Genomic DNA, 26,727 nt, shown 5'->3' with positions numbered 1-26,727 from the left:
ATAAAGCAGTGAATATTGTAACTCAGTAGGAAATATAAGAATTGTCCCAGAAAGCTCTAGACAAGTAATACTTAGAATGGACAAATATTCAAAAAATAGATAGATATCAGCTTTTAAATGAAATTTCAGACAAAATTATTGGATTTATTCTATTATCTACTGCCATGTAAAAGTTTCTTACAAGCTGAAGTGATGCCAATTCTAGTAGTATCTGCTAGCTTATTCAGCACGTATTATAAGTAGTCTCATTTTGGGCTGTTCCCTCAGGGATTTTATGGATTTTTCAGCTTGTATAATTAATACTCATACACATGTTTAAAGAAGTAGCATATATTCAATTTAATAAAGCGTTAAAATGAAAGAGTATAACACATGACCTGAGATTTCAATCAGATAGCCTAACGAACCAAGAAGGTTTATAGGTCTTTGTTCCTTAACACGGTGACTTATTTTTCTAATTGTTCACCATTAATAACTGCTCTGCACTGATCCCCTTTGCAGGAATGCTTTAAAATGTTTGTCTTTCTAGAGCAAAGATACTCTTGAAAGCTTTAGTGTTCTTTATTCACTTATGCTTATCAAAATTAAAACAAATAGTGTATTAAGGTAGAAAATAAATTAGATTTACAATACCTGTGTTTGTAGAGGTAAAATGCAAACCCTGATAATATTAGAGCGAAGAATGGGACCAGGATGGCAGCTGCGACAGAACTGCTGTTTGTACCGTAGTAGTGATTTGAAAGGTCTGTGTCTGCACTTAAGGGACCTGAAATGAAACAAAAACGGGCAGAAATAAAAATTCCAGGCTATCTACCTCACAGTTATCTTTTTTATTCTATTTTTGTCTATATCTTTTGAATGAAAGAAAATGTCTTGATAAAATCATTCTATTTAAAAACATGAAGTAAACAGCATGCAGTATCATAGTACAGATCTTGTTAATACCACTTAATAATGTATCATTAAAAACACTAAAACATCAAAATGCTTTGAAAACAGTATTCAGTAGGTAAAATAATCGTTTCAGTTAAGTATCATAATTATAAAATATACCTATCAAGAGTCACTAGCTGAATAAAATTAAGCCCTACACCTTCTACTATAAAAGATTAACACTGTAAAAATTATTCTATGGCTGCATCTTTAATATTCAGCTTAGAAACGACAAGCAATGAGTGACTATATCAAACATGAAAAAGGTAGGGAAAACTGAGGTAACACAGTGTTTTCTGATAGGTTCAATAGCACTCTTGTGCCCGTGCACTTGTGTGCATGTCCTTGCTGCTTCAAAATTTCCTTTAAGGGTTTAGAGCCTCCAGCAGCTGCTTTTGCACTGGAATAAAATTCACGTGTAGAGAATGCAAAGGCAGTCACCTGTGGCATGGCCTCTCTGGGTTCCTGTTGTGGACAAGCAGATAACCAGGACTGAAAGGCATTTTGTGGAACCCACTTTTCCATCAAGATAGAGAGACATTGTCAGATTTGTTAAATAGGTCCCCAACACACAATTACAATTGTGAAGGTTGAAAAGTAATTTTACAATGAAAGCAGAGTCAACTGCATCTCACCATACCAAACTTACAGCTCTTCAATGGAATAAGTTTAATCCATATTGAGATTTTATTCAAAGAGAATAGACCAGAGCCGAGGTAAATTACTGTAAAAATGAGGCTGGGACAGATATCTGGATTTGCATTTCCGTGATATTGTTGGTGATGCTAGTACAGTAGAATAGGAAACACCGGTGTTTACTGCCCAGAAATGCTCCTACCCAACAGTATGCACTGTCTCAGACACCATGATTCCCTCACTGATGGCAGCATCAGTCTTTTTAGGACTCTGGCCCAGATCAGTCACACAGCAGACACACAGCCGCTGTGCTGCTTCTAACAGTCTACTGTAACATCTAAGATGAAAATATGAGAGAGAAACAAGCAATTCTCCTATAATTTCTTGTGGTTCAAGCTCAATTGGAAAGAAGAATGAGCTAAGGTTTTGTTCCATTAGATATTTTTGAAACTTAGATACTTCAGCTACTAATATTCTAATACATTTTGCACAACTCAATTTAAAAAATTTATGAAATCTAAAAGTAATCAAGTTCCTTTGAAATTAAAGCATCCTCCCTAGGAATTTCAGAAGCATCAGTTTTGATCACTAAACATGACAAAATACTGTAATATTTTTCACTGCCTTCATTTTCTGTTATGTTCTCAAAGCTATTGTCATGTTGCATGTAGTAGTCATACTTTAATGTATAAGTAGCTGCAAAAATTTAAAATATCTAATCAGAATTCAGCTAAAAGAAAATAGTTTGAAATTCACTATAAGCGATTGTATGTATGTACATAGTCTGTATGAACAGACTATGGGATTGTTTAAAAATGTAAATACATTTTTTTAATTGAACATTTAAAACTAGACTCATTTAGATAATTTAGGAAATATGTTTGATAACTGACACACAGATGATACTCAGTACCTTAAACTTATATTTGAAGTAACTGAATATTCTATATCTCTACAGTTTTTGAAGTACTGCACTTAGGTTAACCAATCCTGAAACTTTTAAACAAAGTTTGCAACCTTTAATTGGCACTGGCAAAGTGTTGATCAGGTCTGTGCTGTGCATGTGGTGTGCTTTTCATTACGGAAACTTTGCTCCAATTCTGGATAATTTAAATTTTATTCATGTACAATACTTGGTCTCATGTACTTATTACAATGATTTTCAGAGTTATTTGTGATTAAACATATCCTGATGGGAACTTTGTATTTCTCCTGACAGTGTTATTGTGATAAGAAATGGGAAGGCCTATTGTAATGCTCTAATTTAGGTACTGATTGCTACCACAGCTAAAACTAGAAACATATATTGCTTTGCTTACAGCCAAAAGAAAATTAATGCAAAAGATAGTTTGGTTTTCTTTTTATTAAAAAGAAGACATACTTTGTCACTGGGAAACATTATTCAATCAAGGGATATTCTGTAAGATTATAAATGGTCTTTCAATCATTTCACAGAATGACAGGAGTTTCTTTAGCCTCCTAAAAACAGCAGCAGTCAGGTAAAGTTCTGATTCTGATAACATACAATGAAGTCCTTACTGTGCAAGTTACTGAATATTCTCATTTATGTGTACTAGAAAAAAATATTTTTGTAAGAAAATACTCGTTACGGTCCTTTACTCATCATTATTTAGAGCTTTCAAATGCATTTTCCCTGTAACCCTCATCTATGGGTTTCTACTGTCTGGCATCAGTACAACATGGCTCTGATCAGTACAACACGGCTCACTAACTAAGAAAACAGCTCTTGAAGTGTGAGAGTGTGACAGCTAAAGCCATGCAAGATAAGAAAAGTAGAATTACAATTAGAAGAGCTGTATGTGAGACAAAGATGGCTAGCAGCTCAAGGATTAAAGAGAAAAAATGTTGACATGGAAAGCAACTCACTGTCCGCGAGGGTAAACTTGTTCCAAAGAGAAACAGAGGCTAGGCTGTCTTCACCTAACTGATAACTGTTGAACAGCAAAGACTCTTTTGGTACTTTGTTGGGTGTGAAGAGCATATTAATATATAGTTTCAGAGTTAATTAGTCTCAGCTAATTACTTGTGCGTTAGCTAATGTGTAATTGTTTTGTATTCTCAAGTTCTGAGTATCCTGTTTAGATATAGAGCCTCTTTGTGAATTTTGAAAGTTGTGCAAAGTGATACTGGCGTGCATTAAAAGGAGTGTGGCCACCAGGTCAAGGGAGGTGATCCTCCCCCTCTACTCTGCCCTGGTCAGGCCTCACCTGGAGTACTGTGTCCAGTTCTGGGCTCCCCAGTACAAAAGACAGGGATCTCCTGGAAAGAGTCCAGCAGAGGGCCACAAAGATGATACAGGGCCTGGAGCATCTTCCCTATGAAGAAAGGCTGAGAGACCTGGGTCTGTTCAGCCTGGAGAAAAGAAGACTGAGAGGGGATCTTATCAATGTTGATAAATACCTGAAGTGTGGGAGACAGAGGGATTTGGCCAACCTCTTTTCAGTGGTTTGTGGGGACAGGACAAGGGGTAATGGCCACAAAATGGATCACAGGAAGTTCCACACCAACGTACGAAAGAACTTCATGGTGAGGGTGATGGAGCACTGGAACAGGCTGCCTGGGGAGGTTGTGGAGTCTCCTTCTCTGGAGACATTCAAGGCCCATCTGGACGCCTACCTGGGCAGCCTGCTCTAAGGAACCTGCTTTGGCAGGGGGGTTGGACCCGATGATCTCTGAAGGTCCCTTCCAACCCCTACAATTCTGTGATTCTGTGATTCTGTGATACAGAAAGGAAAGGAAGGGTAACATCTTTATAGAGCGAAATTTCAAATCCACATCTTCTCTAATGATATTCAGTGCTTAAAAGCATAGATCATTTTCAAGAAATTAACAAGTATTTCACACCTATTGATCAAATATATTACAGATAAGTTAATTATTCATATTACTTGTCAATATTTGTTAGCTCAATCTAAACAAGCTAAAAAGTACTTTGAAGAAACTTTGAAATGACCTGGATGAAGGGATTGAGTGCTCCCTCAGTAATGCAGACAATACCAAGTTAGGTGGGGCTGCTGGTCTGCTTGAGGGTAGGAAAGCTTTGCAGAGGGATCTGGATAGGCTGGATCTATGGGCCACAACCAATCCCATGACATTCTACAGGGCTATCTGCTGGGTCCTGCACTTGGGTCACAACAACCCCATGCAGCTTTATTAGGCTTGGTGAAGAGTGGCTGGAAAGCTGCCTGGTGGAAAAGGACCTGTGGGTACTGGTTGATAGCTGGTTGAATATGAGCCAGCAGTGTGCTCAGTTGGCCAAGAGGGCCAACAGCATCCTGGTCTGCATCGGAAATAGTGTGGCCATCAGGACTAGGGAAGAAATTGTCCCTTTGCATGTGGCACTGGTAATACCACACCTTGAATGCTGTATTCAGTTTGGGGCCCCTCATTACAAGAAAGATATTGAGTTGCTCAAGTGTGTGCAGAGAAGAGCAACAAAGCTGGTGAAGGGGCTAGAAAACTGAGGGAACTGGGGTTGTTTAGTCTGGAGAAGAGGAGGCCGAGGGAAGACTTCATTGCTCTCTAACAGTACCTGAAAGGAGGTTGCAGTAAGGATGGTGGTGTTCTCTTTTCTCATGTGGCAATTGACAGGACATGGGGCAATGGTCTCAAGTTGTGCCAGAGAAGGTTTACACTGGATATTATTAAGAATTTCTTTCTGGAGAATGGTGATCAGGCTGGCCAGAGCAGAGGTGGAGTCCCTATTCCTGGAAGTATTTAAGAGATATGTGGATGTCGCACTAAGGAACATGGTTTAGTGATGAGACACAGTAGGTCAGGTTGACGGTTGGAATTGACAATCCTAAAGGTCTTTTACAACTTAGACAATTCTAAAAATCTATGACAATCCAAATTGGAATGAACAAGGCCAAGATTTTAGAACACCAGTCTTCTAGAACTCTAGAGGTGAGGCACAGGCACAATTACAGAAACAGAAACTAGCAGCAGACTAGCAGTCTTCAGAGGCCAAGATATTAAAACGTAACAAATCAAAAAAAAATCCCACAACAGCGATGTTTTATTTGGCAAAACAGGCTAAATCATTTTATGTTGGAACTTAGGCATCTTAAGCATGCTCAGATACAGTTCTAGTTCTTTTGGTAGACTGATGACAGAGAAGTCTTTGCCTTTTAGGTTATTCTCTAAAGTTACAAGCAAACAGTATTGCTTCTGAAAGAGGATAAACAGTACTTAGACACTAAAGTTCTTTCAATTTTCATGTCATAAAGTTCTAAGACTGAGTGTATCCACTGAGCCTAGTCTTCCTCTAGTATTGTGTGATAAGGAAAACTTCATCAAACACATTGAACTTTCACATTCAACCAAGTATTTCTTGGCAAATGCTGTTCTTTTAAGTATGCTTGCAGGTGACAAATTTCATATTACATTATTTATGCAACAGTGCCTGCATAGTTTATGCATACTTCTGGCTTAGTGTAAAGGCAGCAAACAGTTTAACTTCCGGAAGAAATTGAAATATTATAAGTCTTCAGCTGGAGGACAGATGAGATCATTACTTCAGCAGAATATTCATGAACATAATAAATTAAAACAAAACAAAACAAACAAAACGGAGAGAGAAAATAAAAAAGTTATCATTGAATTTGAGAGCTTATGGACAAATGTTATGACCTTTACTGACCTGAAATTTGCTGTTTCGTTTTAGCTATTGGTTTTTCAGTGTAGAACCTATTGACAATCAGTGCCTATTTAATGATCACATAAAGAAATCCATTATCCTTTAAGGGAGAGTATCTGCAATTACAGAAATCTTACTTCTGAGATGACAAAGATGAAAAGAAGCCCTCAGCATAGGAATACATGTAACAATAACCCTACAGCTCCTTACTAACCTTTGGAAAATACAAACTGAGCTCTCATGTTACAACTCTCAACAATGATACATTTTCTACTATAACAGAATACAGCTATCAGAGAATACTGTAACTGTTGAATTGTCATTCTGCTTGTTCTTCTTTTATCCCCATGTGTTATTGATTTCAATGCTAAAACAAATGGCTACAAACTTTTCTTAGGTAGCTGGAGAAGTAGTGATATCTTTTCTGGCCAGGGTCAAGTAAAAAGAAAAAGAAAAAACAAAACAAAACCCAACAAACCATATCCCCACTCTTTTGAGATAGAAACAAAAATCAATCATAGAATATCAAAGACTATTAAATAAGATGTTTGCTTGAGCAAATCTTGGTGCTCTATTTTTACAGCATGCTTGTTAAAATCAGAAAGAAAAAGCAGCTTAGATATTATGATGATAAGGATTATACCAAAGCACAGACAGACAGATAATCTATCCCGCATAAGAGTTTACTCTGAAGACTGAAATAATATTCAGCTTCAAAAACTGGCAGTTCTTAGGCTGAGAAACTGAAGAGTAAGATCTTTTCCCCTTGTGATTAAACATATATATAGCACTTTGAGAGGTGGCCAACATGAGCAAAACCTTAGGGTAACTGATATTACAGCAGTTAATAGAGTGAAGAAATACAAGGGAGTTTTGGCAGAACTGTAAAAGGCATTGGGTACAGTACCAATGAAGTTAATGGAAATGAGGCAATTTATAAAATGTAGATACACTCTGCTGTTGACTTACTAACTAGGCTGTCTTTCCACGCAAGCCCAGTACTTTGCTGTGTATATACTGTGCTGTATATATCATGTTCCAGGATCAGGAAATGCAAATGTCCATGGCTGGTATTTTTCAAAACTATTTAATAAGCAAATATTTCATGAGTAAATAGTTTAGTAGTTTTTATGACAAAATTATTTTGTAAGTAAAAACAGCTAGTTTATCAGCAGCTGCTGGAGTAGTGTATCAATATATACTTCAGTCATTCATTTCATATTTTTGACAGTGAAGTGGAATTCTGTCTAAACACATACATATTCTGAAAAGTACCCCGACCAGAAATGAGCAGTTTCCTAATGAATGTTAAAATCAGTGTCAATTCTTCCCTTTTAATTTCCTTTATGATTCTGATTGCAATTTATACATTTGAGCAGAAAAAGGCTTTGCATTGTTTTACTTTTTTTTTTTTTTTTTTTAATTAAATAAAGTGTCCACAGAAAAGGAATCAGTTGCAATGTCTCTTTAGGAACATTCTGTGTTCATTTCCTTAGGTAGCTATGCTACAAAAGACAAGATGGTAACATATTAAACAGAGTGAACTTAGTATTTGAACTGCAGATTTCAAATATGCATATTTCACTGTATATTTTATAATAGCGATGGCATGAAATAAACATGCTTACTTCAGCTAGAAAGCTGATGGGAGTCATTTGTTGAATTGCCTCTTGCAAAACTGCAAAATATTATATATACTAAAGCTCTATGAGTGCATTTACCTTGTCTTTGGAGCATAAATTTTCCAAAGTCTTTTCCATGTATGTCACCTTGATAGGTGAAAACACCTCTTTCAAGCCCTGATGACACCTAGAGTAGGTTGAAGAAGAAAAAAAAAATAAAATTTATTTCTGATAAACGAATATGAATATTTAGCCCTTTTTTTCTGATTTAGATATATGAAGTTCTTACAGTTTTTTTTTTTTTCACTTTGTCAGTGATTATGTTTAGAGAACATTTATGATAGTAAGTTTGCATCACTATTACAGTTTTAAAATAACACTTGGAATGACTTTAAAACATCTGATGTAAATACTGGGTTTTAAAATTCTTTAATTGATATTTACATATTTTGTTAAATGTACAGATATAAAAGTTCACCAAATTTTCAGTCTTTAAAATATTTCCCATAGACAGCATCATGAGGCACAAAGGAAAACTGCAAAGAGGAAAATAACTCTTTTTCTTCAAGATTAAATGTCAACTCTTGGAATCAATATTTAATAAATATTGAGACAATAAAAAATCCTTCAGGTGAAAATTCTAAGTCAAATAAAATAGTCTGTTAAGGCACTACATATTTACCCTCTTCTTTATGCTGAAAAATTATCGTGTAAATAGTTTTCCTGAGATTGACTGAATATGTGTCAAACCTACACTATTTCTCAATATAGGAAAACAGCTGCTATTTCAAATGCAATATTGCTCATTCTCATTTTCTGTGAAGAACTTCCTCTTATGTATCCCTTCTTAAATTGAGAGTTCTTTTGAACTTTTAATTTTTCTGACAGTGAACTATTTAACAAACAAATAAAGATAAAATTCCCACTCTAGCTACACAAGGTAAAAACATAGCATAATATGCTGATTCACCCCACTTTCCACTTAGTAAGCTAAAAATTCTAATGGGAGTGTGGGAGATAGAAGATTATATACATAATTCAGAAAAGAAAAATAAGGTGTTTTCTACACTGACATCTAGTGTGCTGTATTCAATATTTATAATATAAAAAAACGTTTAGAGTTATATAGGAAATCACAAATTACTTTAAATTTTAAACTCAGCAAGCTATAGTAGTCTGGTTACTTACATAACCGTCTAGCGCCCAGTTGTCATTTTCAAACTTGCTTACAAAAATATCACTAGGTCCTTTAATCTGAAAAATTTTCAATAGCAAATGGGCTTCTTCTTTCTTGTAAACACCTATTAATATAAAGGAGGTAACATATGCCTTTTAAACAATTTTTGGATTATTTTGTTCAAACATCCTTTCAAAGTCAAGTACATTGCTTTAGAAGTAAAATATTTTGTAAAGAACATTCTGTAATAACATAATTTTAAAACTTGGATAAAATAAGAGTTTACATTGCTGTAATAACAGGATCTTATTTCATTCATCTTTTGCCCTTTGTCCATACCGTATCTGATAACAAAATGCAAACATGTTTTTATACTGTTAAATTTTATAAATAAATGATCATGAATATCTGTCTTTTCACGCACTATGTCAATAATTCTGAATACACAGAGAATTACTTCCCTGCTAAAATAAGATTGTCAATTAGAACTGGAAAAAATTGGATTTTACTGACAACACAACATTATATTACTCCAGTAAATAACAGTACTGAAGTGAAAGAAAATTTGCTGTAAGGTAGCCAATAAAGAAATTCTCTCAGGATTTTTGACCTTAACAGGTACTAATAGCTTATAATGCTCATGTCAAATGTAACTGTGATCAGAGGCTAGATCAGAAGATCATGGTGCCAGATTCGAAGAAAGGAATATATGATGTTGATTAAAAGGTATGCATAATTTACTACGTACTATTGTATGTCATGCCATTATCAAGACCATATTGTTTTAAAGCAGATATTGATCATTGTTGAATAATGGATCTTTTCAATGTTACAGTCCTTAAAATGTTGCATACACTTTGCATGTCATTTCAATATTACCTGTGAGTTTAACAGGTCAATGCTACCCACCAGTCTGAGATTAAAAAAAACAACCAACCAACCAACCAAACAAACAAACAAAACAACCAAACACCTCATTACTTAATTGAAATATAATGGGAAAAATAGGTGGGTAACTACATAAAAATAACTGAAATACATGGTAAAGTGACTGTTACATTTAGCACCTTTCCTTTTGGAAAATAAGCAGAAAAAGATTTTTTAGTGATAACAAAGTTTTTGCTTCCTGTTCAAGAGAAAATAGAACAAAATTGATCAAGAGAAAACAAACAAACAAAAAAACGACAGATTTTATAACATTGAATTCTGAGCCTACCTGATAGTTTGAGTTGTATGTTGGATGCTTCAGTGAATGTAGCATTTACTTTGCTGCTTGTAGTATTGAACCAATCAACAGTCAGAGTAGCAGGCTGTCTTTTTCCTAAATATTCATAAAACCCTTTCCACAGTGAATTTATAAAAAATACATCTGAGGGAACTAAAGTGGAAGAGAAGAGAAGAGAAGAGAAGAGAAGAGAAGAGAAGAGAAGAGAAGAGAAGAGAAGAGAAGAGAAGAGAAGAGAAGAGAAGAGAAGAGAAGAGAAGAGAAGAGAAGAGAAGAGAAGAGAAGAGAAGAGAAGAGAAGAGAAGAGAAGAGAAGAGAAGAGAAGAGAAGAGAAGAGAAGAGAAGAGAAGAGAAGAGAAGAGAAGAGAAGAGAGAAGAGAAGAGAAGAGAAGAGAAGAGAAGAGAAGAGAAGAGAAGAGAAGAGAAGAGAAGAGAAGAGAAGAGAAGAGAAGAGAAGAGGAGATTACAACAAAGTAGCAATCTTTCTAGACACTCTTATGTTCTTCAGTTTCTCTGTTACAGCATCACTCTGCTATTCTAAGGAGGTAGAGGTATTACAGTAAAAAATGAACAATCGTTAGGACAATATATCTAATGATCTTTCAACACAATTGCCTATACTATATCATGGCTGTCCATCACAATATATGTTTTTAAATAACCTCAAACTTCATAGCTTGAGTGCTTCAGTCAATGTCCCAAAGACTATGAAAAATGATGGACTCTGCCCCTAAACACCTGTAGCTTTAGGATATGATGAAGAAGGGAGAAGAATATTCTCAAGTCTCAAATTCCTGGAAGGAGACACTCTTAGGCCACCCTACTTGTTTCATGAACAAAGCAGCACTGTGTGTAACATTCAATTGTTTCCACTGAATTCCAGATACAGCTTAGCACAAGTTTTTATCAGTCTTTTCTCCACACCTTTTCTCCACACATTATTGTTTAAATTTCAATTGGGATCTCACAATACTTAAAGATCATATATTTCCTGAGAACATATTAATTTTGTAAAGTATCTTTTAGACTCTTTTTCCTAGATATTTCTCATTGCTTTCCTACAATAGTTACTTACAGTAAATGTGAAACCTGACATTTAAAAAATGTTAAAATTATTTTTGTCTTTTATTTGCTGTTAATTAAAAATGTGCCTGAATTTATCCCTGTGAAGGTGAACATCTAGTATTACATGTTACAGTGCTGACAGGTACTGTATAAAACTGTTATAAAGGAGCTGACACACACACTTCTGTTTCCACATTTAACATCTTCAATATCTAGTATCTTTGACTGTTTTAGCTGCCCATAATAGCTGTTAATCTTTGTCCTATAGAAGCTGCTGAGGAATCATAGTGGCTCTGACTCAATTCTGCCCAGCCCTGACAATGTCTGCCTTTCCCACACAATATAGAAATGTAGAATTAGTAAATTAACTTTGTGGTTATTATGTGAACTCTACACCAACTGCAGATTCTCCTCCAAATGTAAGGAATGGGAAAATCCATAGCTACTAATTAAAATGGCTTCCTAACAATTTTTGCAAAGGCTATACAAAGCAGTGAGAACCATGGGAATCACACACAATATTATAGTTGCTAAACTTCACATGGGTATTGTGAGAACTCATTATTTACAATTTATATTCTATTACAATTTACAGTAGTGTTAAAATGGTATTACTATTTCTTATAAAAACAATAACTCTAGAAAAAATAGAAATTTAATAAACAATATAATTTCTATTCAGTCATCTGAAGGTTGAAAATGAGAAAATTAATTTATTCTGTTAGAAAAATTTTAGTTGACAAATATTAGCTTCATCCCATAAAATACAGAAAGCAATAAATGAAATTCTACCAAAAGACAAGATAACAAGGTAAAGAAAATGCTCCAAAATACGGTGTTCTATACTTAATAGAATACACAATTTTAAAAGACATAATAACAGTGCAGACTTGATTTTTTAAAAAATAGCTTAAAACTTTTGTTAATTACTGACATTTATTACACAGATTCAATTCTCTAATCACCATTATTTGCATGACTTATTTATCAAAATTGGTCATAAGGGACATGATATGGTGTGAACTAACGCTGATGCTCTGCATAGTGAATGTATTTGACTTGGTCTATAATTTAATTTGGCATTGAACTTCAAAACCTGTGTGGTATCAGATTAATGCATTCCTTAGCAGTTTGGTGATGTGAATCCTCTAATAAATTAAGATGGTATATTAATTACAATGAATGCACATTACCTCCGGAATTGCTGCAAGTCTATAGAAGTGATGTATTTGAAAAGAACTCATTTCACATTTCACCTGACACACTCACTAATAATATCACTGGAAAGGTTAATTATTAGCAGAAATACCTTTTTATCCCATCTATTCTACAGAGTCCTTCCATGAACTGCTGTGATTGTTAAGCATTCATCTTGTTTTCCCTGAAGTTTGCTAAAATTCAGAATATAGAGTTGCAAGCTAATTTATTTGGTAAAAAAAAAAACTGCTTGTAGTCAAATTGGTAAAAACAATAGGTCTTTTTTTTCTAAAAATGACTGAACATGAGAAGATCTACATAAAGGAATTATCAAATGTATTTCAATATTTTGTCAGTGGCAGGAGGACAAAGTTGACTGCACACATGTGGCCCATAGCATTTTGGAAAACCTGGCTTAGAATACCTATGAAATGAAGGCCAAGAAAAATGTAAAAGACAGAACTTTGAACCCAACCCCTAAAATTATAGTCTATGCTCATAAGGCTCTCCATTATAGCAATCTCTCTGATATAAAACTCCTTCAAATCTGCTTCTTATATATGCTTTATGTTTTTGGCTTGACAACTTTTTCTTGTGCGGTTCACAGAATTGGTATCGTAGAAATTATTAAAATGTTGTTTTGGAAATAATTTCATAGAGTAGGTTTAACATGGTACTTATTATCATGAGTGACTTCAACATTTATATTCCTTTGAAATTAGTTATAAAATATCTAAGTTAAATACTGGTAATAGTTTTATCATCCATAGCAACCTAAGGTGTGAATCAATTTAATTTATTTAAATCTAAAACTCTTCTTGTATACAAACCTGGAGTTTTAGTTATTGTTTCATTAACTTCTCTGACTCCTTTACCTACAAGTAAAAAGACAAATTATCATTTTCATGAACATATTTGATATATTTTTAATAGAATGTTAAAACAATGCCTGATTGTTGCAATTATCCCTTATCCAATAAAGTTATATTTAAAACAGAAATAACTGAAGTCTTGAATACTTTACGTGTTCAAACCTATACACTTAAATGAAAGCCATCAGAAAATAATTTAGGAAAACAACATTTTTACTGTGAAAAGTTGTCTGGCTAGCCAGTTATTTTATACACTTAGGCCTATAATTTTATATCAGTGCTATAAAAGAGAGCCTTATAGGGGGGACAAATACTGTATATAATTACTCATAATATATTAAATATCATTAAAACTGTGTTAACAAAGATTGATACATTTATGACACAAACCAGCAAAAGCCAGATAGCCGGATTAAAATGACAGGATCAGATATCATGGGAAAGAATCACAACTGGTATAATTTGCTGTACTTCTGGTGCACTCAGCAGAGTTAAGTTCTTTGATGGCTGCTAGGGTTCTGGCCTCATATTGTTGGTCATTTAAAAAAACAACTAGCATCCAGTAATAGATTCTGTCTTCCATGGTTTGCTTTTGGTTTGGTTTGTTTTTTCTTCAGTAGCAGAAATTCAATGATTAGACTGATTAAGTGTTAAAATAGCATAAAGATGTGAGGCACATAAAAAATTATACCTGAAGACTGCATGCGAAGAAAAACAGAATTAGTTAATAGAAACCTTTTCTGCGTTTTCTTAAAAAAAATCAACAAAAAACATCCATCTTTTATCTCACTGTATTAATTACATATTACCCCTGAAAAATCATCCTTTATGGATCTACAATAAGATAATTTTTTATGGCTAGATCATACTTCTCAATGTTGAAACAAAAAAGTTTAACCATACCTTTAAGAAAAATAAAATATTGTTCAACCCTCAAATGTGTGTAGAGTTCTTTGACACACTAGAATTAAACGTGTTGCATGCATCTTTCCCACGTATCTGACTGTTTTTTACTTTGCTCATATTCTAAATGTTATTTTTTTTTAATCTCTATGTATTGGGAATTTATAGCCATGTTTATTCACATGTAAAGGCCAAATTTAGCCCTCACATACTTAGAGTTATTTTAGCAAAACAATATGAAATTTATATGGCTGTAAATAAAAGTGGAATCTGGTGCAAAGATTTATTTTTTTTTGTTCATTTTTATTTTAGAAGTTTTTCTTAGACAAAAATCACACCTGAATGAATCTGAAAGTCAACTCCTGTGAAGTATTTTTTTTTGTTCCTAACAGAAAATCACGCATTAAACACCGAACACACTGAAATAGTCTTTAAAACTATGCCAAAAAGATTAGGAAGAATACAGTTAAAAGTAATACTTTATATTATTATTTTTTTGTTTGCTTTTAAGGAGTAAACTTGTGTATGTGTGCCTTCGCGTTTACATACATATACTCCTATGTCTTCCTCCATGAGCTCCAGATGCTACGCTTACTTTGACTTTTTAAAAATATTGTTTTCATATGGTAAAAAACATTTCATAAAGTAAACACTTTCTGGGCAGCAAGCTGACTGGTCTTATTAGCAGAGCTTTGAAGTAGATTTAGTGGGGGAAGGGGACGTACCTCTGAGTGACAGAAAAGAAACAAGGAACAGAAACACTTAGGAAGCAATAGGAAAATACCTGTGAATTGTCTGAAAGGAATTAGGAAGGGCTCCTCTAAAAAGGTGATGCAGTCAATATCCCAGCTGAAATGCCTCTACAATAATGCACACAGCATGGGAAACGAGCAGGAGGAGTTAGAAGCTACAATGCAGTTAGAAAACTATGACCTAATTGCTATCACAGAAACATGTTTGGACAAATCACACAACTGGAACACTGCAATCAAGGGAAGGAGGGGCAGAGGTGTTGCCCTCCGTGTTAAGACATGGATAGATTGCAAAAGAGCTGCCTCTGAGAAACAGCCACAGACAGATTGAGAGCTTGTGGGTAAAAGTTAAGGACGAGACCAATAAGATGTCCAGCAAGGACATCTTGTGGTTGGGGTCTACTACAGGCCACCTGACAAGACCTTCTTGCTTCAGCTACAAGATGCATCATGCTCACAGGCTCTCATCCTGATGGGGGTTTCAACCACCCAGATGTCTGCTGGAAAAGCTACACAGCAGGCCGTAAGCAATCCAGGACTGTGTTTCCTGGATTGTGTCAAGGATAACTTCCTGGTCCAGGGTTAGACTAACTAACCAGAGGATAAGTGTTATTGGACCTAGTGCTCACCAATGTGGAGGAACTCCTTAAAGAGGCAGTCTGGGTTATAGCAACCGTGCCTTGGTTGAGTTCATGATCTTAAGGAACATGGCCTGGCAAAGAGAAATGTCTTTGGAGGTGTTTAAGACCAGGCTAGATGAGGCCCTGAGCAACCTGATCTAGTGGGTGGCGTCCCTGCCTCTGGCAGGGGGGTTAGAACTAGATGATCTTTGAGGTCCCTTCCAACCCAAGCCATTCTATGGTTCTATGAAAAGTCAAGACCCCAAACTTTCAAAGAGTGAACTTCCAGCTGATTAAAGACCTAGTGGATGTGATCCCCTGGGATACTGTCCTTAGGGACAGAGGAACTGCTCAGAGTTGGCAGCTCTTTAAGGGTACTGTTCTTAGAGTGGAAGAGCTCTCCTTTCCCATGTGTAAGAAATCAAGCAGGGAAGGCAGAAAACCAGCATGGCTGAGCAAGAACCTGTTGGTCAAACTCAGGCACAAGAAGGAAATGCACAGGCAGTGGGAGCAGGAACATGTGGCCTAGGAAGAGTACTGGGATGCTGTCCGGATGTGCAGGGATGGGATCAGGAAAGCTAAGGCACAGATGGAAATAAACTTGGCAAGGGACGCAAAGAAAAACAAGAAGGGATTCTATAGGTGCATTGGCCAGAAAAACAAAGGCCAAGGAGAGTGTACCCCCTCTGATAAACAAGAAGGGAAAACACATAACGACAAACATGGGGAAGGCTGAGGTGATCAACAACTTATTTGCCTCAGTCTTCACTGCCAGTCAGGCTTCCCACATCTCTCGAGTCCCTAAATCTCTAGGCAGATGCTGGGGGAGCAAAGTCTCTCCCACTGTAAGTGACGAGCGGGTTTGAGACCATCTGATGAAACTGAATAGGTACAAGTCTATGGGTCCCAATGTCATGCATCCCTGGGCCCTGAGGGAACTGGCTGATGTAGTTGCCAAGACATTCTCCAACATATTTGCAATGTCAAGGCAGTCAGGTGAAGTCCCCAGTGACAGGAAAAAAGGAAACATCACTCCCATTTTTCAAAAGGGTGGAAAAGACATGGGGGGCTACCAACTGGTAAGCCTCACCTCTGTGCCTTGGAAGACTGTGGAAGAGATCCTCCTGAAAGCAATGTTAAGGCACATGCAAGACAAGGTGATCCGAGACAGCCAGCATGGCTTCACCAAGGGTAAATCCTGCCTGACCAATCTGGTGGCCTCCTATGATGGAGTGACTGCATCGGTCAGTAAGGGAAGACTGACCGATGCCATCTGCCTGGATTTCTGTAAGGCTTTGACATTCTGATCTCTAAATTGGAGAGAAATGTATTGAAAGGTGGACCATTTGGTTGACAAGGAATTGGCTTGATGGCTGCAGCCAGAAGAGTTGTGGTCAACGGCTCTATATCCAGGTGGAGGCCAGTGATGCATGGTGTCCCTCAGGGGTCTGTCTTGGGACCGGTGCTATTTAGTATCTTTATGAATGACTTGGAGGAATCGAGTGCACCCTCAGCAAGTCTGCAGATGACACCAAGCTGAGTGGTGTAGTTGATATGAAAGAAGGAAGAGATGCCATTCAGAGGAACCTGGACAAGCTTGAGAAGTGGGACCATGAGAACTGAATAAGGTTCAACAAATCCAAGAACATGGTGCTGCACCTGGGTCAGTGCAATCCCAGACATGAGGACAAACTGGGAAAAGAACTCACGGAAAGCAGCTCTGCAGAGAAGGACTTGGGGGTTCTGGTGGACAAAATGCTCGACATGAGCCAGCAATGTGCACTTGCAGCCCAGAAGGCCATCTACATCCTGGGCTGCATCAACAGAGGAGTGGCCAGCAGGTCAAGTGAGGGGATTGCCCCCTGTGCTCTGCCCTTGTGAGGTCCCACCTGGAGTGCTGAGTCCAGTTCTGGGTCTCCCAGCACAGGAAAGACATGGACTTGTGAGAGTGGGTCCAGAGGAAGGCCACAAAGATGATCAGAGGGCTGGAGCACCTCTTATATGAAGAAATACTGAGAGAGCAGCGGATGTTCAGCTTGGAGAAGAGAAGGCTCCTGGGAGACCTCCTTGTGGCTTTTCAGTACTTAAAAGGGGGGTTATAAAAAACATGGAGAGTGACTTTTTACTCGGACAGATAGCGATAGGACAAGAGGAAACAGTATTAAACTAAAAGAGGGTAGATTTAGGTTAGATGTTAGGAGGAAATTCTTCACTCAGAGGGTGGAGAGGCACTGGAACAGATCGCCCAGAGAGGCTGTGGATGCCCAATCCCTGGAGGTGTTCAAGGCTAGGTTGGATGGGGCCCTGGGCAACCTGATCTAGTGGGTGGCACCTCTGCCTGTGGCAGAGGTGTTGGAGCTAGATGGTCTTTAAGGTCCCTTTATCCCAAGCCATTCTAGGATTCTATTATTCTATTGCGTCATATGCATTTTTAAATAGTAATTGTGAAATATTCGATCCTATTATATAAAATAAAAATGTCACGGATAATGAAATCTGACCAAGTAGAGCACAACATATCACTCATGTAATGACTTACTTTTACAAATAGGAGATTTTCCTGTCCATTTCATATCTGGTTTACATGTCCGATGTTCTGATCCACCAGCAAGAAAAAATCCTGGCTGACAGGTATACACCAAAGTATATCCTAAAGTAGGAAGATCTATTGCTTTCACATCTACATGTGCCGGTGTCTCTGGCTGCCTACAAGCATGAGCTGCAAAGGGTTTTTAAGAGTTAGAAAAAGTGATGGCAAACAGTGTCCATAGGATTAGTGTATTATATTTAAAACAAACGCATGCCAACTTACTCCCTTTTATTCAGTAAGCTTTGTACACCTTTTAGAAATGTTATTATACTCTATGTGTATGCTTTTCTTACCGTGGGAAGATGGAAATTATACTATCAGATCTTATTGAGCAAAATTAAATCATGATAGCAAGACTGAAAATTGTTACAATGAAGAGAAGCATGTGCCATTGCACATGTCCTGTGAATTTTTGTACTGTCACAGCTTCAAGCATCAGTTCCATTTTAAAGAGTCTTGAAAATTAGAGTGGTTACTGTGTTAAATAAATTCATTATAAATTTCAAATGACATAAAAGTTCCATAGGAAGGTTTTGTCATAGTACACTGATTATAACAGATACTGTTGCTCAGTATGTTTCTTCCTCTGTGCTCCAGTGCATTAATTTACAACAATCCAAAGTTAATTTTAAATAGGATAAGAATCTAAGGTAATTCTCATTAAATATTTTTAGCTTCTATGAGTGTATTTTAATACAATAGTTATTCAACGTCCATAAAGACGTAAATACAGTAATCATTTATATATCCATATATAGCCCAGAAAAGCTGAATTTTGGTAAGTTGTAGCTTATAATTCACAATATCTAGCCAACAGAATAGTCCCATGCATATTTCAGGCCCCTGTTCACTATTAATCCAGTACACACACAAAAAAAGATTAACTTAAAGCAACTAATGCAGCGGGTTAATGAGGACAAACTTTTCTGAACAAAAATTATTGTATAATAATACTATTGTATCATAATGCAATAATATTTGTATAAGTATTTCTAATTAAATTGTTGTGAACGTCAAGAAGAAAATATTATCTGAAAAATCTTTCTTCAAAATAATATTCTGAATAAATCTTTGTTCTTAGAATAGAAAGAAAAAAAAAGAATACAGTTAAATAAATTTGACTTTTTTTTTGTAGCATACTATTTACTATGAATTTACACATGCATCAGCCTGTAGCTCTTTCAAAATCGCACAGCATACAAACTCATTAGATAAGAAAACAGACTTACGAATACATTCAGACTGTATGCCACTCCAAGTTAAGTTAGCAAGACAAGAACGGGTGGTAGATCCCTGAATATGATAACCTTTCCTGCATCTGAAAAAGACTGTGCTCCCAACCTAAGGATCAAAACAGAATATTAGATGAAAGAGGTATATCCATCATCTGTAGATAGATATCAAGACTGTGATAAGCTAGTAGAGATTTTTTTTCAAAAAGTGTCCTCTGTTTACAGTATTTAAGTTTTTGTATGAGATGAAAATCTTGAGTAATTCATCTTCTATAACCTTACTTGAAAGCAGTAAGTTGAAAAATATTGACAAGGCTGTGTGCATGGAAAAGAACAAGACATGCATTTCAGTTTATTACTTTGTTAGTGTAACAGAAACAAACTAAATGACAGAGATGTACCTCTTTGTGTATACCACTGCATATATTCAATAGAACTTGACGATTAAGTCTGTTTTAAAGGTTTGTCATTGTGTGACTTCATTAAAAATATTTTTAAGGGAAAAAAGGAAAAAAAAAAAGTAAAGAACAGTTGTATCCATAATTAAATTCCAGAAAACTCCAGGTCACAATTCTTTACATTGCATTTGTTACTATTAACTATGTACGTTTTACTGGAGATGTTCAACTCACAAAGAAATGGTTTGGAAGCCTTTCTATGGTCAACTGTGATATGACCTTTCCAGAAGTAAAATAACTATGAAAACTCTACTTAGGCATGTTTTGAGGAAAGAAAAGCATGAAATCTGGATAAAAATTTAAAAGTGATGAAGGAAGACCTTCCATAATACAATGGAATTATTGATGGCATTGATAAAAGTAACCAGGATGCTACCGCAGCCCAAGATATTTGAGGATGTGGGGCTGACCAGTAAGATATTGCTCTAGTTTTCCATAAAATACTTTGACAATACATATGATGTGGTGAAACAACAACAACAAAAGTTAATATTATCTGTAATTATACAATTTATTAATAAAGTAACATCACACAGATAAATGCAAGCAAGTTGCAAAAGAACTAATCAATGATTATCAATAAAATAGCTTGCAGGTATACAAATGCAGATCACTCTACATCACAAAATTCAGTGAAGGACTTCAATGGACATTAAAAATGGGCAGTAGTTTCAAAAATAGCTACTTAAGTTAACTATACAATCAGGTACCTAAAAACAGATTATCATCAAGGTAGATGTTCAGCAAATGCAACTCCAGGTCTTCCTGAAATGGCTTGGGAAATCTACTGCTATTGTTAAAGGTCAAATTATTGATATGGCTTTGCAGACATATCTATTTATTACTATTTTTAAACATATTCATCTCTCTATCTTGCCAAGGACACACAGCGTGTCTAGTAGAGACTAGAATAGTCTAGCTAGTCTTGATTGTCATTTTGATTCCTGTAAAATTACCAATTGTGACATCAGTGAGCAATGATGAGCTGCAAATATTTCCTCACAGATCCAAAAGATGAAGAAAAAAAAAAATCTTGTCTAGGTTCAAGGTAGTTACAGAGTTACTTTTTTTTTCTAATTTTACAGGAAAAAAAGTAAAAACAAAAGCAGTCTACTCTTTTTGTAATTCTTTGATGAAAAGAAAAAATATATTGGAACTATTTGCAATAGTCACAGGGCAGGGAAACAGAAATGTCATAAAATGAAGCATGACACCAAATGAATAGGGCAAGAAGTGATGTTTGTAGATTGGGAAAAAAACTATAAAGGTCAGCTGCCTGTCATCAAACCTGTTAGTAATAAGGAAAGGCTGTTAAAAAACTCATTTATTAAGTTTGGCTAAGTCATATAAACTGGCATACTCACGTATGCAAATGAAAAATAATCCACCTCACTAGTATTAATGTAGGTCTCCGTCTTTTTGTAGCAGTGATACAACCATAGTAATGTCTATATGCACAACTTTAACACAGTTATTACTATTTGAGTTTGAGAGCGAAAGCATGTTTTTGAGAAAGATTATGTCCCGAACAGATGAAGACCTACTATTGCTTCTAAAAGTGAAGAAAAGTATTCAACTGAAATTAGATCAATGAATTGTACAGAATAATTCTGGTATAAATATCAAAGGCAACTTATAAAGCAGATTAAAGTGGGAAAGGAAAACAAAGCAAAACAAAACAAAATAAAAAACAGATTAAATTAGTTACAAAGATTAGAGTTGTTTTTGAAGACATGATAGAGACAGGTACAAGTGCAAGATGAGGCAACTGCACCTATTACTAGAAGATCCATCCTGGGGGTGAGGCCACAAGACGTGGCTAGGGGAAAAGTGCCTGGGCACTTGTGAGCCAGGCAGTAGCTGAAGGTGAAGAAGAAGCTTACAGCCATAGCAGTGACAGACAGCACAATTGCAGGAGTGGGAGGGTTACTAATAAGCACAGGAATTTACAGAAATATTTTTTTTTAAATAACAATTCTAACAATTCTATTGATCATAACAATTCTATTGATCATAATACCATGTGGTACACTGTCCTAGGTTCAGAAATAAGCAGGAAATCCAAGCAGCACATAATTCAGGTTTCAAATATTTATACCTGAAGAATCTATCGACATTAAGTTAATTGGTCTAAATAATGACTGTGAATTGGTCATTTTTGCATCTACTTTTATTTTCTCAGTCACTTTTATGACTGCCACTTGGCGAACTAATATCCTGTGAGGAATTTGGAAATCATAAAAAGGACATTCATCACAGAGAACATGGATCCACCACATAGAATGATTTTGTCTTCCCTGACTTTGAAAAAATGTAACATGAATTGCTAGTTTAGGAAAGCCACTTTCTGACTTTTTGTCAAGGACTACATGGCCTTTGGATCAGACAGGTCTTCGGTTGTTAGGTATTTACTGACTATTCATCAATGTAAGAAAGAATTATGATCATAAAGCAAAGTAATTATATCATGTCATATCATATTAGGTAATCAATTTATAAATAGTCCTACCTATTGAAGTCTCCTAAAGGATTGAATACATGATATATTGCAAGGTTAGAAGTTCTTTCTTAATGGGGGGGGGGGGGGGGGGGGGGGGGGGGAAGAAAACTACCTCAGAATGAAGCCTGAGCTTTTATTAAAAAGGAGTGGAAATTTCCAAAGGTTTACATTAGACAATGAAGCCTACATATAATTCAATACATCTGAGGTTATTAAATGCATCTTCAATTTAGAAATCTAATAAATAAAAGAAAGAATTACCTCATAACCTCTGGAACTGTTTTGTATTCCAAAATGTGGAGTGCCAGGGTCTGTACATGCATTGTGAGCTGGATCTAATGTAAAATGTGAAACATGATATATTATTATTGCATAGAAAGATTAGTCTAAAACTGTTTGCAAAGATTAAGTCATGTCATCAATGTCTAGCGATGACAAGAATCATATTTTTAATGCACCTGTGTATTTCTATGTATTAAACTCTTATTTCCAATTACATTTTAAAGACAGATCACAGTACTTTGTTTCAGTACATTGCCAATACTTAAGGGTATTTTTTGCAGGTACCTTTAGCAATGTAGACTTCAAAATTAGGATTGCATTCATTTCTACTAAACTTCTAAACTTTTTTGAATATATAGCATATCCCATCCACATGAAATACCATTCACAATTCAGGTGGAACATATATGGAAGTATTTTCCTTCTTTTCTTTTCCAAGGAACAACTTAATGATTAAATCAGATTTCTAACCAAAATAAAATAAAACAAAAAAACTGCTTTCTTATAGCAAGTCAAGTATTTCAAATGGACTATTTTCTCAGCTGTTGTTGGAGAATAAAAATACAGCCATCTTCCCAACCAAGAAAGGTACAACAGTAGAGTTTAGCTAATTAGATGATCCTAATTTTCACAAGTATATCTTAACACAGCCTGAAATTATTTTTGACATTTCATCAATGTCCCCTTTGCATTCTGATGGTGTATTTTCTTAAGGCATGTCCTTTCAAAACCACCAGGTAGATGGCACGGGATCTAATCTGATGAATCCCTCTGTACTATGCGATTCCCTCTTGGCAACCAAGTCTGCTATTGTGATGACACTGCAATTTGAAGAATATAATTTGGGCCTATATTTCATCTGTAACAATTTTTAGCTTTCTGTAGAGGAAAAACTGACACATAAAACATATGCCATTTCACTCTCAGTCAACATCCATTTTCGGGATTGACCATGATTACAGCATTACAATTCAACTGGACAGATATTTACTAAAAGCTCCAAAAGTTAGGTGGACGTTGACCTAACATGCAAGAATAAAAATGAAACATAGCAGCTCAAGAACTTCTTACAAATTATCATCAGCTGGAATGTTATTGATCATAATAGAAACATGAAGCCAAATTGACTTTTTAAAGATTTGTTTAATCTGAAAAAAACAGTGGGGAAAAAAAAAGAAAGCATTCTCACACTGTTTTAAGGAAATTACAAATATCCAGGAATAGAACTGCTTGTCATCATTTGCTATTATGTGGTACTTCTGGCAATAGTTCTATTGTTCACAGATCTTAACTTTCCAACTGCTGAATAATGATAACTGTAAATATTTTAGGTGCTCTAATGTTTTCCTATTACAACAGCATAAAAATTACTATGTAAAGGAAAACTTATGTCTGCTGCAGTATTTTTCATCTACTTATATATTATGCTATATAAACAGAAATGCCATTATTACGTTTTCAAATTTGATTCTTCACTATAGACCTTACATTTTGTTTTTCTAAACCTTGTCTCACTTAAAAAAAATATATTGCCCAATTCATAAAAGCTATGGACAGAAAGAATTTTGAATTAATTTCGAATTGTATTGAGTGTTAACATCTTAATTTACAAATACAGGCTGCTTTCAATAGTCACGCTTGCCACCTTCTCCCAGAGTATGCAGCCCAGCTCTTGCATAGAGCCAATATTTCAGCCACAGGAAAACTTATAATTGGGCTACAGTCTATATCTGAAAAGATTTATAGAAATATCAAAGAGGACTTTTCTATTATCACACCAAAATCATTTTCTCTAGCAAGCCACCCCAAGTTGGATCAAATACTGATGTCAGTGGGAGTTACAGGTGTCCAGCATTTCTCTCAGTTAATCTGATTATGTAACAAGCTAAAAGCCTACCACTTGCACATCAGTCAATGAGAAACTGATAGTTCTTGGCAGTTTATCAGAATTTCAAAAGATCAGACCCTGCACGCCTCATCCTTTTGAGCTATACCAGCCACTTTCACAAGTTCCAAAAAGCTTTTTGATTTAGGATTGATTCTGACAAATGCCTTTAACTCTCCAGTGACAGAATCCAGTCTTTAATCTACCAAAGTCTTCTGTGTATCTAAAAGACTCTAAAAATAGACAGAATAAATTTTTGCACTTGCACTTACTGACATTCTGCATTTCCAGCAGACAAGCAATCATGTAAATTTACAAATTACTTCATATGTGATTGTGTTTATCCTAGATTTTTTATACTCAAAATATAACCTTATTTATCTGGTTCTTTTTATATTACACAGAATTTTTCTATATTTGGAAAGCTAATTGTTAGGCTTATGATCGTGTAATAGTTTATCAAGAATATTCTCAGTAGAATCAGCACAAGAAATGGTAGTTAGTACCAATGCATGTTGGTTGTATTCCACTCCAAGTACCATCTGCTTGGCAGAATCTTCTTGAAGAGCCTATCAGAATAAAAGGGGGTCTGCACTGAAAGCTAACTTCAGATCTGTAGGTGAAACTCTTTCCATTGAGGCGTCCTTCTGCTGGAGTACCAGGATCACCACAAAACACCGCTAATACATAAAAAAGGGAAGAAAAAAAAAAGTTATTACAACCGCATGTGCTTCATCTGATGCTCAGAATTACTCTCCATTGTTTAGGTGCAAGTTGGGCATACTGAACATGATTACAAATGCTATGTTCATTTATCAGTAGGATTATAGCTCAAATAAATTCTTGGCAGCTATTTAAAATTAATTGCCACTGTTATAGTTATTATAAGCATAAAATTTAACCTGGAAAGATAGACCTTTTAATTGAGACACTTTAAGGCTGATTATACTTGGATGACAAAGCAATTTCAAAGTAGACAATGTTAAATGTATCCATTCACACTCAGGTAAGATGGCTGGAAATTTTTGACCTAATTAAGTAAAGGGAAAAATGTTTTTCAGAGTCTTGACAAGACTTCAAGCACTGGAGGAGTTGACAGATTTAGAAGAAGCTGGAAAACAAATAGTGACAAGATATGAAGGTATATACTCGCCTTAAAAAAGGAAAAAAATGGATTAAGAAAACGGGGCAAGGACATGAGCTTAAGAGTTAGGAACCTTGTTTTCACCTGTTAATGGAAATAGAAAGAGGGAACTAGAAAAGGAAAAGTGTAAGTGAAAATTTTAATCATGTTCACCACAAGTCAAATTCAGAACATTCAAAAAGATTATCCATAAGGAAAATGGTGATGGGGCCAATTAGATAATAAGAGATGGAGGTGACTTTTGGGAAAAGGAGTACCATGATCTTAAATGGGTAAAAACACTCAATTTCATAATGAGCTGTTTTTTGGAAGAAGGAAGAAGAATCTTGCAGTAGTCCAAACAATACCATGATCTAGCCAAGTACCTTTTGAGCTGTGAAAAGAAAAATGACTGTAGCTTGAGACAGTTTGGTGAAGCCCAACACAACGTATCCTGAAAACTTACGCAAGCATTGTGGAATGTCTCCCCGCCATATTCCTCGACCCTCACAGGAGAGAATAGCTGTGTTAGATAGCTGATAGCCTTCTGCACAGCTGTAACTCACACTGGCACCCCAGCGATAATCAGATCCTTCCACTTTCCCATAGAGTACTGGTGGAGGGGGACCACAGGTGATAGCTGAATCACAAAAAGAAGAGTTTTAATTTCAAGATTTTATAGCAGTTAGGAGAATGCAACATCATATTTTGTTATACTTTCGTAACTAAAAAATACGTAAATCTATGCTGTTAAGGGTTTAAAAAAAAAAAAAAAAAAAAAAAAAAAAAGCCTGTGTTGACAAAGCAGCCTGTAATAGACAGAAAAGCAACTTAAATACAAAAATACTGCCTCTAGGCTTAGGAAGTCCCTGACTTGTTGTCGGAAGCCAGAAGAGCATATACCTTACCTAGTCTGAGTCCCTACAAAGTCATCGGTGATCACTGTTGGAAACGGGCTACTGAGCCAGGTATAAGTATTGTTAATATGTATGTAT

At 35.6% G+C, this 26,727-nt stretch overlaps 1 protein-coding gene across 7 annotated transcripts in view; it reads right to left on the bottom strand.

The window, feature by feature from the left end:
• CSMD1 (CUB and Sushi multiple domains 1) overlaps positions 1-26,727 on the bottom strand; it is a 1,150,295-nt gene that overhangs the window by 6,778 nt on the left and 1,116,790 nt on the right. For 5 of the 7 annotated variants that reach the window (XM_048078081.2, XM_066994809.1, XM_048078084.2 and 2 more), the window contains 10 exons: positions 26,199-26,372; positions 25,116-25,289; positions 22,704-22,777; positions 19,482-19,593; positions 18,202-18,381; positions 13,346-13,390; positions 10,245-10,406; positions 9,040-9,152; positions 7,951-8,038; positions 634-766 (listed from right to left, as the gene is read on the bottom strand). In XM_048078081.2, the coding sequence (XP_047934038.1) occupies positions 634-766; positions 7,951-8,038; positions 9,040-9,152; positions 10,245-10,406; positions 13,346-13,390; positions 18,202-18,381; positions 19,482-19,593; positions 22,704-22,777; positions 25,116-25,289; positions 26,199-26,372 (1,255 nt within the window). The remainder of the gene's footprint in view (positions 1-633; positions 767-7,950; positions 8,039-9,039; positions 9,153-10,244; positions 10,407-13,345; positions 13,391-18,201; positions 18,382-19,481; positions 19,594-22,703; positions 22,778-25,115; positions 25,290-26,198; positions 26,373-26,727) is intronic. The other 2 variants (XM_048078083.2, XM_048078082.2) reach the window with 2 other exon arrangements.

Source organism: Anser cygnoides, chromosome 3 (assembly GCF_040182565.1).
Source record: "Anser cygnoides isolate HZ-2024a breed goose chromosome 3, Taihu_goose_T2T_genome, whole genome shotgun sequence".
In the NCBI taxonomy this organism is placed as follows: Eukaryota; Metazoa; Chordata; class Aves; order Anseriformes; family Anatidae; genus Anser; species Anser cygnoides.
This window is presented reverse-complemented; position numbering and strand designations above follow the sequence as displayed.